We start from the raw sequence: 16,245 nt of genomic DNA, 5'->3' as shown, positions 1-16,245 counted from the left end.
AAAGACTAGGGGGCACTCCATGAAGTTAGCATGTGGCATATTTAAAACTAATCGGAGAAAGTTCTTTTTTACTCAACGCACAATTAAACTCTGGAATTTGTTGCCAGAGGATGTGGTTAGTGCAGTTAGTATAGCTGTGTTTAAAAAAAGGATTGGATAAGTTCTTGGAGGAGAAGTCCATTACCTGCTTTTAATTAAGTTGACTTAGAAAATAGCCACTGCTATTACTAGCAACGGTAACGTGGAATAGACTTAGTTTTTGGGTACTTGCCAGGTTCTTATGGCCTGGATTGGCCACTGTTGGAAACAGGATGCTGGGCTTGATGGACCCTTGGTCTGATCCAGTATGGCCGCTACGGGAGCCCATCCCCATAGCAGCGAAGAGGAAAACCTGACCCCGACCGCCACGGGAGCCAATCCCTGTGGCACCGAAAAAAGAAGGTCCGCCGGAGTAAAGCCGCAGCGGAACTGGAGCCCATCCCTGCAGTGAAGGAAGAAGTTGTTTTTGGTGAGAGTTTGTATGAGGGTCTGAATGGGTACATGGGTGAGAGCTTGTGTGTGGGTGTGAATGGAAGCCTGGGAGACAGCTGGTCTGAATGGGTACGAGAGTATTTGTGTGTGATTGAGAGCTTGTATATAAGAGAGCATGAGTGTGACAGAGAGAGAGAGAGACTGGTCAGGAAGATGACTGGTATGAAAGAGACCGAGACTGGTCGTGGGGTCTAACTGGGTGGGGGGGGGCGGGTGAGTGTGTGTGTGAGTGATTGAGTGGTTGTGGGCACTAAGGAAGAAAACTGAGGACAGAGCTTCAGCAGCCCTTGCTGCTTCTGGTGAGTGCTATTGGCCTGGAAGGGAAAGGAGTAGGAGAGTTGCTGGAGAGGGTAAGTAAAGGTGGCTTTTTAAATTTATTTTTCTTGATTGACTGCCATTTTAATTATTGGGTATTATGCGATGTCTGCTGTTTTGAAATATTTTATTGATTTGGACATGTTTTAATAATTTTTATGAGTTTTTAATTGTTGGATATTATTCTGTTCAGCAGCTGTTTTATAACATTTTTAGTATAGCTTTACAATTATTTCTGTGTGGGGCTCTAAAGCAGCTTGGCTTATTCTGTTTTCCCAATAGGAAATGTATTCGTGTTTAGGGCCTGGTTTAATAGTTGTATTTCTTAGATAGGGTTGTTACTGTTTGAGTGTGTTCCATAATACAGGTGTAACTTTGTGCAGGTTAGTTTGTGTGCACTATCCTGAGAGTCTGTTGGTGCTATATTTCTATTTCCATTTCTCCAGGTTCACACTGCATGCAGAGTGGCTTTTTTGGTTTTCCATTCCAGTTTCTGTCTCCATATTTATAATTTGTGTTTTTTCTGTACTTGATGAAGGTCAGTTTTGGGTGTGTGACCGAGGTGAGGTATTTTACTAGCATGTAGGCATTTGTATCAATCTTATTTGTTGTGTTTTCTCAATAGGATATGCATTAGTGGTAAATTACTGTCTTTTCATAAGGGAGGCTATTGTGCCTGGTAGTAAAGGGAGTTTGTTTTGCTTTTACTGTGATGTCATCAGAACCAGAATATCTTTTTTGTATGGCGAGTTGTACAGGGTAATGCCCTAGCATCTGCTCTGTACTCATTGCTGGGGGTTGAGGGGATTCCTGTGGATGCAGAGTGCATGTTTACATTTAGCCCCGTGATGGTCACATGTTCAGTGTGTCACGCATGTGAGAACCATCTGTCAGGTGTGTCCCGGCCAAAAAAAGGTTGAGAATCACTGGACTAGAACATAATATACTAAAGTCCTATAAAATCAGTCATTCTAATTTAAGTTAGTTATTTAATTCCACTCGGGATTTAGAGGTGATTTTAGATAGTGAACTGAATATGACGATATCTATACGCAATATGACTAAAGATGGTTTTAATAAACTACACATTTAAAAAAAGATTAAGCCATTTTTATATTTTAATGGCTTTTAGGACCATATTACAAGTGTTGATGTTTTCTAAGCTTAATTATTGTAATGCTCTCCTTTTTGGTCTTCCAATAATACCGTGAGACCTCTGCAGCTATTACAGAATGCGGCTGAATCTTAACTGGTGTAAAAAAAATATGATCATATTACACCTGTCTTAAAAGATCTGCACTGATTACCGATAAAATACAGAATAGAGTATAAAGTTCTTTCCCTGTACGTACCCGGATCAGTCCAGACTCCTGGGTTATGCCCCCCCTCTAGCAGATGGAGACAGAAGTTTACAAACAAAACTCCGCCTTATCTAGGCTGGTGCCACCTACAGTCTGGCAGTCTTCTTCTGTCTCCTAGCAGGTGGAGAGGGTGCAAAACCTGCAGTCTGGATTGAGGCCTAGTGTAAAAAAAAAAAAAAAAAAAAAAAAAAATATAGATATTGTGAGTTAATTTTGGTTCCTAGGGGTTTCCTTGGATTTTTGGTGAAAGCCGGGACCGCAGTTGTCTGCCTGCAGGTCCGGTTGGTCTCCTCCCGGTGAGTGGTGAGGTCCCGCTGGGGCCATCCCCCCGGGGAGTTGAGCGCGCTGAGGGTGGGCTACGGGGCCCTTGCCAGCGGGGTGTTGTTGGTCATTAGCCTGGGGGTGATACCGGGGAGCTCGGTTCACTCCCCCCAGGTGGACCCGGAGCCGGCGGCGAACGGTAAAGAAAAAAAAAAAAAAAAGTTGTTTTTTGTTTCTTGCCTGTGTTGCTTTTCTTGCTCTTCTCTCCCTGTCCGGGCTTCTTGGTTTGCGAAGGGGGGGGAACGCGAGAGGCGCCACGGTTTGTTGTTCTTCTGCTTCGGGGGTTGTTTTCCTCAGCATGCCGCGGCGATCCGTCTGTCGGGCCTGCGGGGCGGCCCGTCGCCTCTCCCGGGACAGCCTTTGTTCTGGCTGCGTTTCGGGAGGTGAGGGCGTCTCAGCAGGGCCTGTGGCGATGCGGCAGACGCATACAGCGGCTCCGGGGCAGAAATCGGGGGCAGCAGGTCCATTCCCGCGGAGCGCGGGAACGGGCGCCATTTTGGAGGCGCTTGCCTCAGGGGCGGGAAGATCCGCCATTTTGTTGCCGGCGGCGGCAGCTCCGGCGGCGTGTGAGCCGGAGGATTTGCCTCCGGCCCTGTCCCCGCAACGGAGGGTCTCCGAGGGGGACCAGTCTCCGGTTGATAGCGATCCGGAAGGGGATCCGGATCGCAGCTCCTCTGACTCCTTCACATCTGAGTTTGTGCGGGTGATGCACAAAGCTTTCGAGGCGCGGCGGCAGGCCAGAAAGCGTGGCATACATGGTTTGGATCGGGGTAAGGTGTCCAGTAAGCGGGCCCGGCCTAGCCAGGTAGCGGAGATCCCGGGGGGAACCCGCCCGCTCCGGTTGGGGGTCCCGCGGGGGGGCGCTTGACCCGGAGTCCGACTCCGAGGATCTGGAGGAGCCAGATCCGCCGTCTCAGCTGCGTGGTGTTGATGGGGAAGGTGAGCAGGGAGCTGATGGTTTGGGCGGTCCCTAGACGGCGGTAGGGGATGACCCCAAGGTGGTGCGTCTGTTTCGGCGCGACGAGTTGGCGCCGTTGATTCCTGCTATCCCTGTGGTTTTGGGGTTGCGGGGACCGCCAACGGCTTTTCCGTTGCATTTTTTCAGCTTCGGATTTGCTCTTTAAGGAGTGGGACACTCTTGATCTGGGGCTGAAGTTGGCCAAGGCCATGGACAAGCTCTATCCCCTGACGGAAGACGCGCTCGAGCTGTTCAAAGTCCCGAGGCTAGACTCGGCGGTGGCGGCGGTGACGAAGCGGACCACCATCCCGGTAGCGGGTGGAACAGCTCTTAAGGATCTGCAGGACCGTAAGCTGGAGGTGCAGCTTAAGAAGGTCTTTGAGGTGTCTGTCTGTAGTAATTTTTCCCTGCGCGCGGGGCTCAGATGGACTCAGCAACTATCGGCTAACGAAGCGCTCTCGCAGGAGGAAGCGCTGCAGGCAGCTCGCTTGGAGGCGGTATTGCCTATAGCGCGGATGCTTTTTATGATTTGCTCCGTACTTCAGCGCGGGCAATGGTTTCTGCGGTGGCTGCAAGGTGGTTGTTATGGCTGCGGCACTGGGCGGCGGATGTCTCGTCGAAGGCTCGCTTAGGCTCTCGGCCGTTTAAGGGTCAGCTGCTTTTTGGCAAGGAGCTGGAGGATTTGATTGAGTCATTGGGTGAGAACAAGGTCCTTCGGCTGCCGGAGGACAGGCCGCGGTCTAGGGGGAATCCGGCCGCGCGGGGTAGGTTCCGTGGTGGGCGTAGACCCCGTAATGTGCGGGGTTCGGTTTCCTCATTCCGCCATAATGCGTCACGGCAGCAATTGTACACGCAGTCCGTTCGCGGGCGCAGGTTTGGCAGACCCGGGGCCGGGACCGGAACCCCGGGCAGTAAGCCTTCCCAATGATGGGCTGCCGGTCCACTCCCCGGTTCCGGTGATAGGCGGCAGGTTGGCGCAGTTCGCCGGGGAGTGGGCCAAGATCACGTCGGATCAGTGGGTGCTGGACGTGATAAATCACGGCTACGCGTTAGATTTTGCACAGCGGCCCCGGCCTTGTTTCATGGTGTTGCCCTGCGGTTTTTCCGAGAAACGTCGGGTGTTCAGGGGCACAATTCGGCATCTACTGACGTTAGGCGCGATCGTTCCAGTACCGTTCCACGAGATGCGAGGCGGCCGGTATTCAATTTACTTCCTGGTGCCAAAGAAAGAAGGCACCTTTCGTCCGATCCTCGATCTCAAAGGCGTAAACAAGTGCTTGCGGGTACCACGGTTCCGCATGGAGACGCTACGGTTGGTCGTTGCATCGGTGCATCAAGGGGAGTTTCTCGCGTCCCTGGATCTCACGGAGGCGTATTTGCATATCGGAATTCGCACGGATCACCAACGCTACCTACGGTTCGCAGTGTTGGGGCAGCATTTCCAGTTCCAAGCCTTACCATTCGGTTTGGCGACAGCCCCGCTGACTTTCACAAAGATCATGGTGGTGGTAGCTGCGCACCTTCGCAAGGAGGGGTGTCTGGTCCATCCGTGTCTGGACGATTGGTTGATTTGAGCGAAGTCCGAGCGTCTCTGTCGGTTGGCGGTACACCGCGTGGTCGGGTTGCTGCAGAGCCTTGGTTGGGTAAGCAATCGGGCCAAGAGTCAGCTGGAACCGTCGCAATCCCTGGAGTTTTTGGGAGCCCTGTGCGACACAAGCCGGGGCATGGTATATCTGACGCAGGAGCGCAGAGACAAATTACAGTGGCAAGCCCGACGATTATTAGCCAAGTCCATGCCGGTTCTGGGACTATCTACAGTTGGTAGGGTCTATGACTTCTACGCGAGAATTGGTTCCCTGGGCGTTCGAGCATATGCGGCCCTTACAATTAGCGTTACTCTCCCGTTGGAACCCGGTGTCGGAACAGTTCCAGCTTCCACTGCCTCTGCCGCAATCCGCCCGCTCCAGCATGGCCTGGTGGCTTTGTGCCAGCAACCTAGCCAAGAGGATCTCGCTGGCAGTGCCCTCATGGACGGTGGTTACCACGGATGCCAGCCTGTACGGATGGGGTGCGGTGTGTCTCCGAAAGTCGGTACAGGGCACATGGTCCCCGAAGGAGGCGTCGTGGTCCATCACTCGGTTGAAGACCAGGGCGGTGCGGTTAGCCCTGCGGGAGTTATTATCATTAGTACGAGGCAGGGCAGTTCGGATTCTGTCGGACAATGCCACAGCGGTGGCCTACATCAACCGTCAAGGCGGCACCAGAAGTCTACCGGTGGCCGTCGAGGCGCGACAGCTGATGGCATGGGCCGAACGGCATCTTCAGTGCATAGCGGCATCTCACATTGCGGGAGTGGAAAATGTTCAAGCGGATTTCCTGAGTCACAATCGGCTAGTTCCCGGCGAGTGGGAGCTCGCGGATGTAGCGTTTCAGAGCATCTGTGCCAGGTGGGGAACACCGGTTCTAGATCTGATGGCGACGTTCAAAAAAAAAAAAAAAAAAAAAAAGAAAGAAAAAAGAAAAATGCCAAGGCCCCGCGATTCTTTGCCCGCCGCCGGGAAACGGGGGCGGAAGGGGTCGACGCCCTCGCGTTGCCTTGGCCGACAGGGGTACTCCTTTATGTCTTCCCTCCGTGGCCCCTTATCGGACGCACGCTGAGGCGCATAGAGCTTCATCCGTCGCTAGTGATTCTAGTCGCGCCCGAATGGCCGCGTTGGCCGTGGTTCGCGGGTCTTCAGAACTTGAGGGTGGAAGCTCCTCTTCGGTTTCCATATGTGCCGGACCGTCTGCATCAGGGTCCCGTTTGTTTCGACCAGGTCGGATGTTTTTGTCTAGCGGCATGGCTTTTGAGAGGCGTAGGTTGAAGAAACGGGGATACTCGGATGCGGTGGTCACGACTCTGTTGCTGTCGCGCAAGCCTTCCACGTCTCTGGTGGGTGTGCGTGTATGGTCGATCTTTGAGTCGTGGTGCCTGGCGCAGGATATTCGGCCAGCGCAGGCCTCGGTGCCCGAGGTGTTGTGTTTTCTACAAGATGGTTTGGCTAAGGGCTTGTCTTGCAGTTCGCTTAGGGTGCAGGTGGCGGCCCTTGGTTTGCTGCGAGGACAGGTCCAAGGAATGGCCTTGTCTTCGCACCCGGATGTCATTCGTTTCCTCCGAGGGGCTAAGCAATTGCGTCCTCCGTTCCGTTTTTCGTGTCCATCCCGGAGTTTGAATCTGGTTCTCAAGGCTTTATGCTCCGTGCCCTTCGAGCCTGCCCGCGGAGCTACCGTGAAGGATCTCACGCTGAAGGTGGTCTTTCTAGTGGCTGTTGCGTCCGCAAGACGGGTATCGGAGCTTCAAGCATTGTCGGGTCGGGAACCCTTTTTGGAGAATTACGGATTCGGGAGTGTCGCTTCGTACTGTGCCTTCCTTCTTGCCTAAGGTGGTATCTGCTTTTCATCTATATCAGACGGTGGATCTGCCTTCGTTGTCGGAAGCTGATACGTCTCTTCCAAATTATAGAGACTTGCGGAGGCTGGATGTGAAAAGAGCCCTGTTACGTTACCTAGAGGTAACGAACCCCTTTCGTAGGATGGATCACCTTTTTTGTCCTGTGGGGCGGTCCACGGCGCGGCCAAGCGGCTTCCAGGACTACAATTGCCCGTTGGTTGAAGGAGGCAATTGGTTCCGCGTATTTGCTCCAGGGCAAGTCTGTTCCAGTGGGCCTGAAGGCTCATTCTACGCGTTCTCAAGCAGCCTCCTGGGCGGAGTGCAGCCAGGTTTCCGCAGAGGATATTTGTAGAGCGGCGACCTGGAAGTCATTGCATACCTTTGCTCGTCATTATCGCCTGGATGTTCATGCATCAGGTAACGGCAGTTTCGGGGTACTTTGAGCGGGACTCTCCGGTTCCCACCCTGTTTAAAGTAGCTCTGGTACATCCCAGGAGTCTGGACTGATCCGGGTACGTACAGGGAAAAGAAAATTAGGTCTTACCTTAGTTAATTTTCGTTCCTGTAGTACCACGGATCAGTCCAGAGTCCCACCCGTCGAGTCTGCTGTGATGAAGGTGAGTCTGATAGCGAGACGGTGGGGTTTCCTATCTTTCCGTTTTGTATCGGTTTCTTCAATTTTCTCTGGTTCGGGTCCCGCTTGGGGGATAGTTGAGCCACTAGTTTTGGTTGGTTGATTACTGTATATAGTTCATTTGTGTTAATTTTGGGGCTTCATCTGCTTTGACATTAAGTAAGACTGCCAGACTGTAGGTGGCACCAGCCTAGATAAGGCGGAGTTTTGTTTGTAAACTTCTGTCTCCATCTGCTAGAGGGGGGGCATAACCCAGGAGTCTGGACTGATCCGTGGTACTACAGGAACGAAAATTAACTAAGGTAAGACCTAATTTTCTTTTGCTTAATACACAAATCAATAAACTGAGAAAATAGAATGGTTAAATGCTTCTTTGTGGATTCAAACTTCGCAACGCAATCTACAATCAGTGAATAAAGGTTTTTTGGGGGTTTTTTTGTTGGTTTTTTTTTTAGCTATCCCTTCGGTCAGGTCTGCCCATTTGAGCAAAGTCAGGGAAAGAGCGATATCCTTATCTGGGCCTAAGTTATGGAATTCCTTTCCTATTGATTTTAAGACTACAGTCTAATTATTAAACATTCAAAAAAGATCTAAAGACATGGTTATTTACATAAGCGTTAGGAGAGGATATAACTTAATGAAGGGCTGTGTTTGATTGAGAGGATGATGCTTTTCTGCTGTTTTCTTTATTCACTTTGATTGTATATTTTGTTTTATTAAATTATTTGTAATTGTATTTTATTTTAGGATTTATCTTAATTGTATTACAGTATTTTGTTTTTTATATGATTTTATTTATATTGATGTTGTGAACCATTGATTGTTACCAGAATATTAGTATACAAAATAATATAAACAAACAAAGACATACTTGAGTGATATCCCTCCCCAAGTTAAAATGCACGTGTTGAATGCACATTTTCCCCATCAGCGCACTAAGTTCTGATGCATTAGCATATCACCAACTCACTGTACAGGAAATTAAACTTTTTTAAACCAACGCAGTTTTAACCCACACCTTATTACATTGGAGCCCCATGCTTGTTTTTTAGTCTTTACCCTATGCCACATAAACACAGTTAGAAAACTTAAAACAGATTGTAAACTGCCTTACCTTGAACAAGGATTCTCACTACGACTGAGAGCATTCATTCTGTGATGTCAAAGAGAGGCTCTTTGATATCACTCATGCGCTGCTACTGCAAGTCAGACACTACATGGAGGCTCCCTGCAGAGGTAAGGGAACTAGAGTTGCCAGCTGGCTCTAGATTTTCAGGACAGGTTAAGCCAGTCCTGGTTTTTTCCCCCTCGGCATGCAGGGACTTCTAGTTCTTATTTCCCTCCTGAATTCCCTAAGAAAAGCAAGACTACAAGTCCATGCACGCACTGGTATAAAACCAATCCTGCCAATCTGAAGCCAGCTGACAACCCTAATGGGAACTTTACAGTAAGGTATCGCTCCGTCTTTCACAGGGAGACTATAATTACACGATATATCAGGGGTTTCTCAGTGAGGACCACACACAAGTTTTCAGGATATCCGCAATGAATGTTTATCAGGTATATTTGCTTTCATATGGTCTAATCTGCAAAGGCCAGATGGAATCTCTTTTCTGGCAGCCCTTGACTAGAGTGGAAAACCTCTGCATTAGATGGCAGGTACAGCAGACATCTGAATAATGATCCTACATCCAGAGGTAGTCTCTTACGAGTAAGGATGGCAGATGTTGACGAGAAATTCTGGGAACATGTTTGATACTAGTCTGTGTTAAAACATAACTGTTCTTTAGACAAATAGAAGATTTCACTTTCACCAAGAGTTTCAGAAGCACTAAATCACTAACAAGTACACAAAGAGCAGTTAGACAAAGCAGTTTAACACACACAAGGTACAAGTGTGCTTTGGCAAAAAAAAAACCCAAACAAACTCACAATAGCCTTCCAATTTCAAATGGCAACTAAAGAAAAGAAAATGCCATTCCAGGAATATTCCTGTGTAAAATTATATAAATCTTAGAAATGCAAACGTGATAACATTCTAAAGTCCTCTCATATTGTATTTAGTACCAAAATTGAAGGGAAACATTCCTGCAATAAGTGAGAAGTTGGTACTAGTCTGTTAAGTGTTTGATAAATAAACTGCTAAAGTAATAACCTCCTAACCCAAAATCAGGACTGCTCTAGGTTAATGCTGTTGCAAGAATCATTGAAAAGAGGGCTACAACTCGATCAGTTAAGAAGCAAATGGTGTAATAGCTTGGAAATTCAGAGTGACGTCTGCAATGATGCTAATAATCTCTATTAACAATATATATTTAATATTTATGCAGTCTCGTCACTGGCATCAAAGCACAAACCTTCCCAAATCTGCATTAATATTTTACCTTATCAATGGATAAGATTCAGCATTCAGCATTCAGAAGAGAAACTGCTGCTTTTTTAAAAAGCCATATTTATTTATTTATTTTAAACTTTTCTGTACCGACATTCATGCGCAAAAGAACATATCAGATCGGTTTACAGCGAAACGGGAAACAGCATTAAACAATGCATTACATCGCACAAGGGATATTGAAACTGGTATCAAAGGGTACAAATAAGAAATAAGCAAAATTAAGGGTAAGGATAATTAAGCATATATCAGGAAAAGATTATATAGGAAAACATCACAGATAACTTTTAACCTCAAGGGTCAAGCACTAGACTGGTATCAGGTTAGCAGGGAAAAATATGCTCCTTGCACACATCTGGTGTGCCAATTTACAGCTCTCAAGAAGCACTTTCCCAGTTAATTTATCCAAAGTAACCAAGTTAGAGGTGGTAATGCACCCATCTTGTCGGTCCACTAAAAGCAAATGTGACTACAAATAAGTCTCAATCAGATAAAATACAAATAAGTTATGTAAAAAAAACGCAAAACATGAAGCCACCTCAATTTTTGCAGGGAATAAGAAAAATAACTAAGTGTTGCAACAGCAGGATAATCGAAGAGACAAGATCAAGCAAATTAATCTCTATACCTAAAACTACAGTGGACCCTCGAGTTACAATCGGCTTGACATATGAACAAACTTGGGTTACAACCAAAATTTTAGTTTTGAGTTGCAACCAAGGTCTTGAGTTACAACCTGAATGCCGGCCAAGGCCATGTGTATCTGCTCGTGTGTGCGGTTGCTTCTAATTGGGCGTTTTTCCCCTGTCAATCACGTTTTTCGGGGCTTGGTGGGTGGGACGTCTGCTCTGCTGCAGATGAGGCCTGTCCATCTCAGGCGCACCCAGAGCTGCAAGTGTTCACAGGAGCACATAGGCAGACCCAGCACGGCATTGCAGCAAGCAACAGCATCACTGGTGACCAAGGAGGCTTCTATGCAGCAGCAGACAGGGACTGTAGCACTCAGCTGGCTACAGCAAGGTGCTGGGAGGGGGAAATGAGTGTTTGGGGGCCAGAGATGTGCTCTGAGGGGGTGGGGAGGGGGAACCTCCCCCTCCTCCCTTCCTGCAAGCCAAAGATGTCAACATGAATGGTGAGTACAGTATGAAATTGTTGTTTGTGGTAGGCTAGGCACATTTTATAACATTTTGGTGAGTACACTAGGAAAATGATAGGTGTTTCTGGTAATTACGCACATTATACAACCCTTTTTTATTATGAAAATGTTAGGTAAAGGGTGCTTTGAGAGGTTCGAAACGCATTATGGGTATTTCCATTATTTCTTATGGAAAAAATAGTCTACTTACAACCAACTTGAGTTACAACCAGTCCTCTGGAACGAACTGAGTTTGTAAGTCAAGGGTCCACTGTATATGGAATGTTAGTGTGAAAGCCAGGACTAGAACCCATGCCCGACTCCTAGCTCATGCCCCTACAGAGAGAAACACCTCCTGTCTTGAAACCCTTATATGTACATATCTTCATGTGCAGTCAAGCTATGCTCTTCTCATGGACCTGCAGCAATGCTACTCTGTATCACATCACATCAATTCCTATTTAAATTTGTAGAACATATGACATCTTAATTGTGTCCTTGATATGCACTGCTGCTGATTTGCATTATTCAGCTGCTAGTCCGAAGGCATTTACACAAACTGATTGTATTACTTCAAGTTTTTGTTTCAATTCTTACATTAATTACAGAAGTCAGGTTAAGAGCAATGTTTTTTCAAATGTCTCATATGTTGACAGATAAAAAGCTTGAATTATGTCAAGAGCAATGTAATGACAGGCAATTATAATTCTGTAACATTGTTTAGAAATCTCTACGTGTGAAATATAGCCACAATGTCTGCTTTCTGTGTATGGCAGAGTTTAACAGTAAACGCCTCATAGTTGTATGTGAGGTTGCCTCTAGGGTGGACGTAAATGGAGAATCATTAAAATCCACTGTTCGTCAAACTGATCATTTTCTTCAATGATGTATCTCAAGATTCATTTACAAATGAAGTCTTATTTTCTTATGCCTGACTTTCCTTTCTAAGGCGTAGTCCAATGCTGCTGTGTGTCAGAGTTACACAATGAACTTGCCTGTAGGCATGATTTGGAAAGCATTTACTTTTGAATTTTGTAACAGAACACTACGAGTGATGGGGTAAATGCCTCTTCCGTTTCTATAGCACTTGATTCCAAAATGTTTTCCATGAGTCTGGTTTATTACAAACTAAGATGAGATCTCCAGGTATACTGAACATAAGACCCATACGCAAAAAGTGCTAAACATAAAACTGAACAGCCATAAATCGGTCTCCATTCTTAAACTTGGACAAGCATTGCAACAAACAGAAGGAATGAGTGAGAATCCACCAGCACATGCGGGGAAAGTAGTAACAGAATTTGTAGAAAAGAGAAGCTTTAAAAGAATCAGACCAGCAAATGAGGCCAAAGAATTGGTAAAAGCACAAAGTTATTTCAGAAAACTCATACAGATCACAGCAATGGCTAAAGAGAAGTAAACCTAAAGATTGATACTGCAGCACAAGATAGTGAACTACGGACATGATGGCTCATGGCCAGCATAGAGAAAAAGAACAATCAAATATATAAGGGAGCCCTGACCGACGTGCCGCAAATGCGCAGTAGAGAGCAGCTCTACCGCGCATACGAGCACGTCGGTCAGAGCATGCCTGTTAAAAATGGCGCTGGAGGAGCAGGAGCGGCGGCGCGAGAACAAAAATGGCGCTGGAGGAGCAGGAGCGGCGGCGCGAGAATAAAAATGGCACTGGGAGGAGCGGCGGCGCGTGCGAGGGAGGGACCCCCCCGGAGATCTTCCGAGGGGGGGGAAGAGAGTGGGGGGGAGGGAGGAGTGACTGAGGAGAGGGGGAAGCGAGGAGTGATTGAGGGGAGGGGGAAACGAGGAGTGACTGAGGGGAGGGAGGAGGGGAGTGACTGAGGGGATGGGGAGTGACTGAGGAGAGGAGGAGGGAGGAGTGACTGAGGAGAGGAGGAGGGAGGAGTGACTGAGGAGAGGGGGAAGGGAGGAGTGACTGAGGGGAAGGAGGAGGGGAGTGACTGAGAGGATGGGGAGTGACTGAGAGGATGGGGAGTGACTGAGGGAAGGGGGGAGAGGAGTGACTGAGGGGAGGAGGGGGAGAGAGGAGTGACTGAGGGGGGGAGGGAGGGGGAGAGAGGGAGGAGAGACTGAGGGGAGGGACACTAGAGGGGGGAGGTGGGAGGGAGAATGAGGGGGATGGAAATGAACCGAAAAAAAAATGTTAATGTAGCCCGTTCTTACGGGCTTAACGGCTAGTTTACAATAAACACAACTACAGAGACAGTACAACAGAACCGAAAAGAGTTACACATCTCATCACCGGGTGCAACATGTTGTCAGATCTGTATACGGAAAGACACAATAAGGTGGCACAGCTTATCTATTGGAAACTGTGAACACTAACATTGCTGTACCAGAAAAACACTGGGATCACAACCCTGACAGAACTATAGAAAATGAAGTCGTGATGTGAGCCATTCCCAATCCAAATGATAAAAAGCTTGATGCTAGAAAATCTGAAGTTATGGTAAAGGAGGGAAAAAAAACCAACCCAAAAACAAAGGCAACACTGCTCAGAGAAATGTCAATACTGAGTGACTGTACTATGGAATATACCGGTATACCTAGAGAGAGAGGCCAAAAGATGTGGCAGAAAGATATAGAAATACCATAGTGTCAATTATATTGGATGTCACAGGGTTGAATAAAAATAACCAAACACACCTTGATATTCTGCCTGTACATATTACATCTCATGAGCACCAGGAGGCTCTCTTTGGCACAATGCATGCATTAAGAGTACCAGCAATAAATCTGAGATTGCGATTGTTCCCAACAGACCTTGGCTTAGGAAAGAGGACGTTCCTGTCAAAATATGCACAACACACAAACCCATTTGGAGACATTAACCCAATGAATACTATTAAAAATAAATAAATAGAATGTCATTGAAAATGTTCAGCCAGAAATACAAGATGGAAAAAAATATGGAATATCTGAATGCATACATTTAACAAACCAAAATTAAAGTAGTAGCTCGGGTAATTATCTAGAAGAAAGTTTAGAAGTTAAAAGCAAATATATTTAGAACTAGATGGCATTACTTGTTTTCCCTTTAACAGTCCTTTTTTTCTGTGTACCTGGATTACTAATCTACACGTTGCTCATATTTTAATGGAAATATGAAGATCTATGAAAAGTTTATTAACGGCCAACAATGAAGCTTTGACTGGTAACACTCCATACAAGTTTCATATTTATGCTAATTCATTCTCTTGTATTTTCCCCCATGCAAAACACTTCTAGCAAGGTCACTGTAGCAGGCTATCACATCAGGAAGATAGCTCTCAAGTGCCTGCCACAGATAAAACTGTAAAATTATCAATGTGGCGTATTATAGCAATAAAGAAATAATTTACTCAGGCAAGGGGAAAGAAGCCATGTATAAAAGTGTTTGCACCATGACTTATTGTCATGTTCGCTCAAGTCACAATACAAAGTACGTTTTCCACATCATCTAATAAAGTCACACTAGTCACAGGGGGGTGGGGTGGGAGGGCTGACAACGTCGGTGGCTCATTTTGCATTATTTTGCCCACTCCCACATCAGACCCAGCAAACTCAAGCTACAAAGTCTCATGCATTCGCAACCAACACATTTTGTGACTGCTAAAAAAAAAAAAAGCAAAGCATAAAAGTCCTTTTTTGCGAGCATCACTGGGCTGCTACAGCGGACCAGCTTTCCCTGGTTAATGCTGCAAAGCTGGATTGGCAGGAGCGAAGGGATTCTGGACCTGCCCCAACGCTCCCACTTTCAAACACCGACGCTGAATGCAAATTGCACCGGGAAGGAGAGCTCCCACTGGATCTCAGGGACCTCAAAGCCCAGTGACGAACAAACCTGCCAAGGGTTTTACCAAGCGTGAAAAGCACCGTGCAACGGACGACCTCTTGCGCTTCATTCAGCCCAGCCTACGCTGCTCCAGCGCAACCTCAGCACGCCCAGAACAAACTCTGACCACCGGCAGAACCTCGTGCGGGCCTGCGCCCTAGACCCAATCCCCGAATTTTCCTGTAGCACGGCGACCCCAGGGCCTTACCTGGCCGCAGCGGCTCAGTCAGGGTCAACACGAGGAAGAAGAGGAACAGGAAAGTGCCGCTCTCGGGTTTGGCCAACATTTATCCTCCGTTCATCCTTCCCCGCCGAGCAGCGTAAATCGGAGAGCAATCCAGACACGACTCCCAACAAAACCTGAGGCCCTCTGCCCACCCCGACCCCCACATAAGATGGCGGCGTTCACAACAAAGGCCCCCAAGTGCGTCCGCCAATCCGCGCGCAGCCCGGGGGCGGGACCAGCCTCATCTGCATACCCCGGCCTCTTTCAGGAAGCTGAGCATGCCGGGAGCAGAAAAGAGGGCGAGGGGGATGAGTTCAGAGAGACGCTACCGAGCAGCAGCACCAGCAGCTCTGGTGCTGCAATTATATCAGGGAAGGAATCTGCTGGAGAGGCCAGCGTAGATAGCGGGTAGGGGTAGGGGGGCTGGTTACAGAGTGGGGGGGAAGAAAGCCAATGAGCGTCGGACACGATACCTGGCGGCATTCAGAGCTAGCCAGCAGAGGGCATTTCGCGCCACTTTGCCGGTCAGCAGCGAGGAGCAGTGGGCTTTCCCGGTCGTCGTGGTGAGCAGGTTCTGTGACGAAATTAATAATAAGAACAGCACTAACCTGATTAGCAGCCAGCCTGTTACTCAGTGTGTGAGGCCAGCGAGTTTCCTTATCGCAGAGAGGATAAGGGCGGCTGGCAACATGCCCAAAAAAGGCCGCAAGGGAGCGAGCACATGCAGCTATCCCGAGCAAGCCCTCGGGGTTTGTGAGACTACCCCAGGAAAGCCGCGCCCCTCACCCCGAGTGGACGTCAGTTCGGGGAAAGCGGCCCTGAGGCTCCGGCTGCAGGATTAAACCCGGCAGCGAATGATAGGGCTCAGGGACCAACCGGTCCGGCCTCGGAACCCCCCCTGCGTGCGCCCTCAGGAGTTGGTTTCATTGACGCTGAGCTGCAGGAATTCAGTTACAGCCCATCCCCCAGCGTATGCCCGGCTGCTGATGACTGGCACAAGGGGAGCCGCTTCCTTAGCTGCAGAGGGAGAGGGGCGGGAGGATCACGTAACGAGGCCTAAGGGAGGAGAGAGAGTTGCCAGAGCAGTTGCAG

General features: G+C 48.1%; 1 protein-coding gene across 5 annotated transcripts in view; it reads right to left on the bottom strand.

The window, feature by feature from the left end:
- The window catches only part of DGCR2 (DiGeorge syndrome critical region gene 2), an 89,414-nt gene extending 74,062 nt beyond the window's left edge, over positions 1–15,352 (bottom strand). For 4 of the 5 annotated variants that reach the window (XR_003852044.1, XR_003852045.1, XM_029572030.1 and 1 more), the window contains exon 1: positions 15,136–15,351. Coding sequence is in view for 3 of the 5 variants with exons in the window: in XM_029572030.1 (XP_029427890.1) it covers positions 15,136–15,214 (79 nt within the window). In the remaining 2 variants the exon portion in view is untranslated. Of the gene's footprint in view, positions 1–15,135 lie in introns of all 5 variants that reach the window. The other variant, XM_029572031.1, reaches the window with a different exon arrangement.
- Between the last annotated feature and the right edge of the window lie 893 nt (positions 15,353–16,245).

Source organism: Rhinatrema bivittatum, chromosome 11, assembly GCF_901001135.1.
Source record: "Rhinatrema bivittatum chromosome 11, aRhiBiv1.1, whole genome shotgun sequence".
In the NCBI taxonomy this organism is placed as follows: domain Eukaryota; kingdom Metazoa; phylum Chordata; class Amphibia; order Gymnophiona; family Rhinatrematidae; genus Rhinatrema; species Rhinatrema bivittatum.
This window is presented reverse-complemented; position numbering and strand designations above follow the sequence as displayed.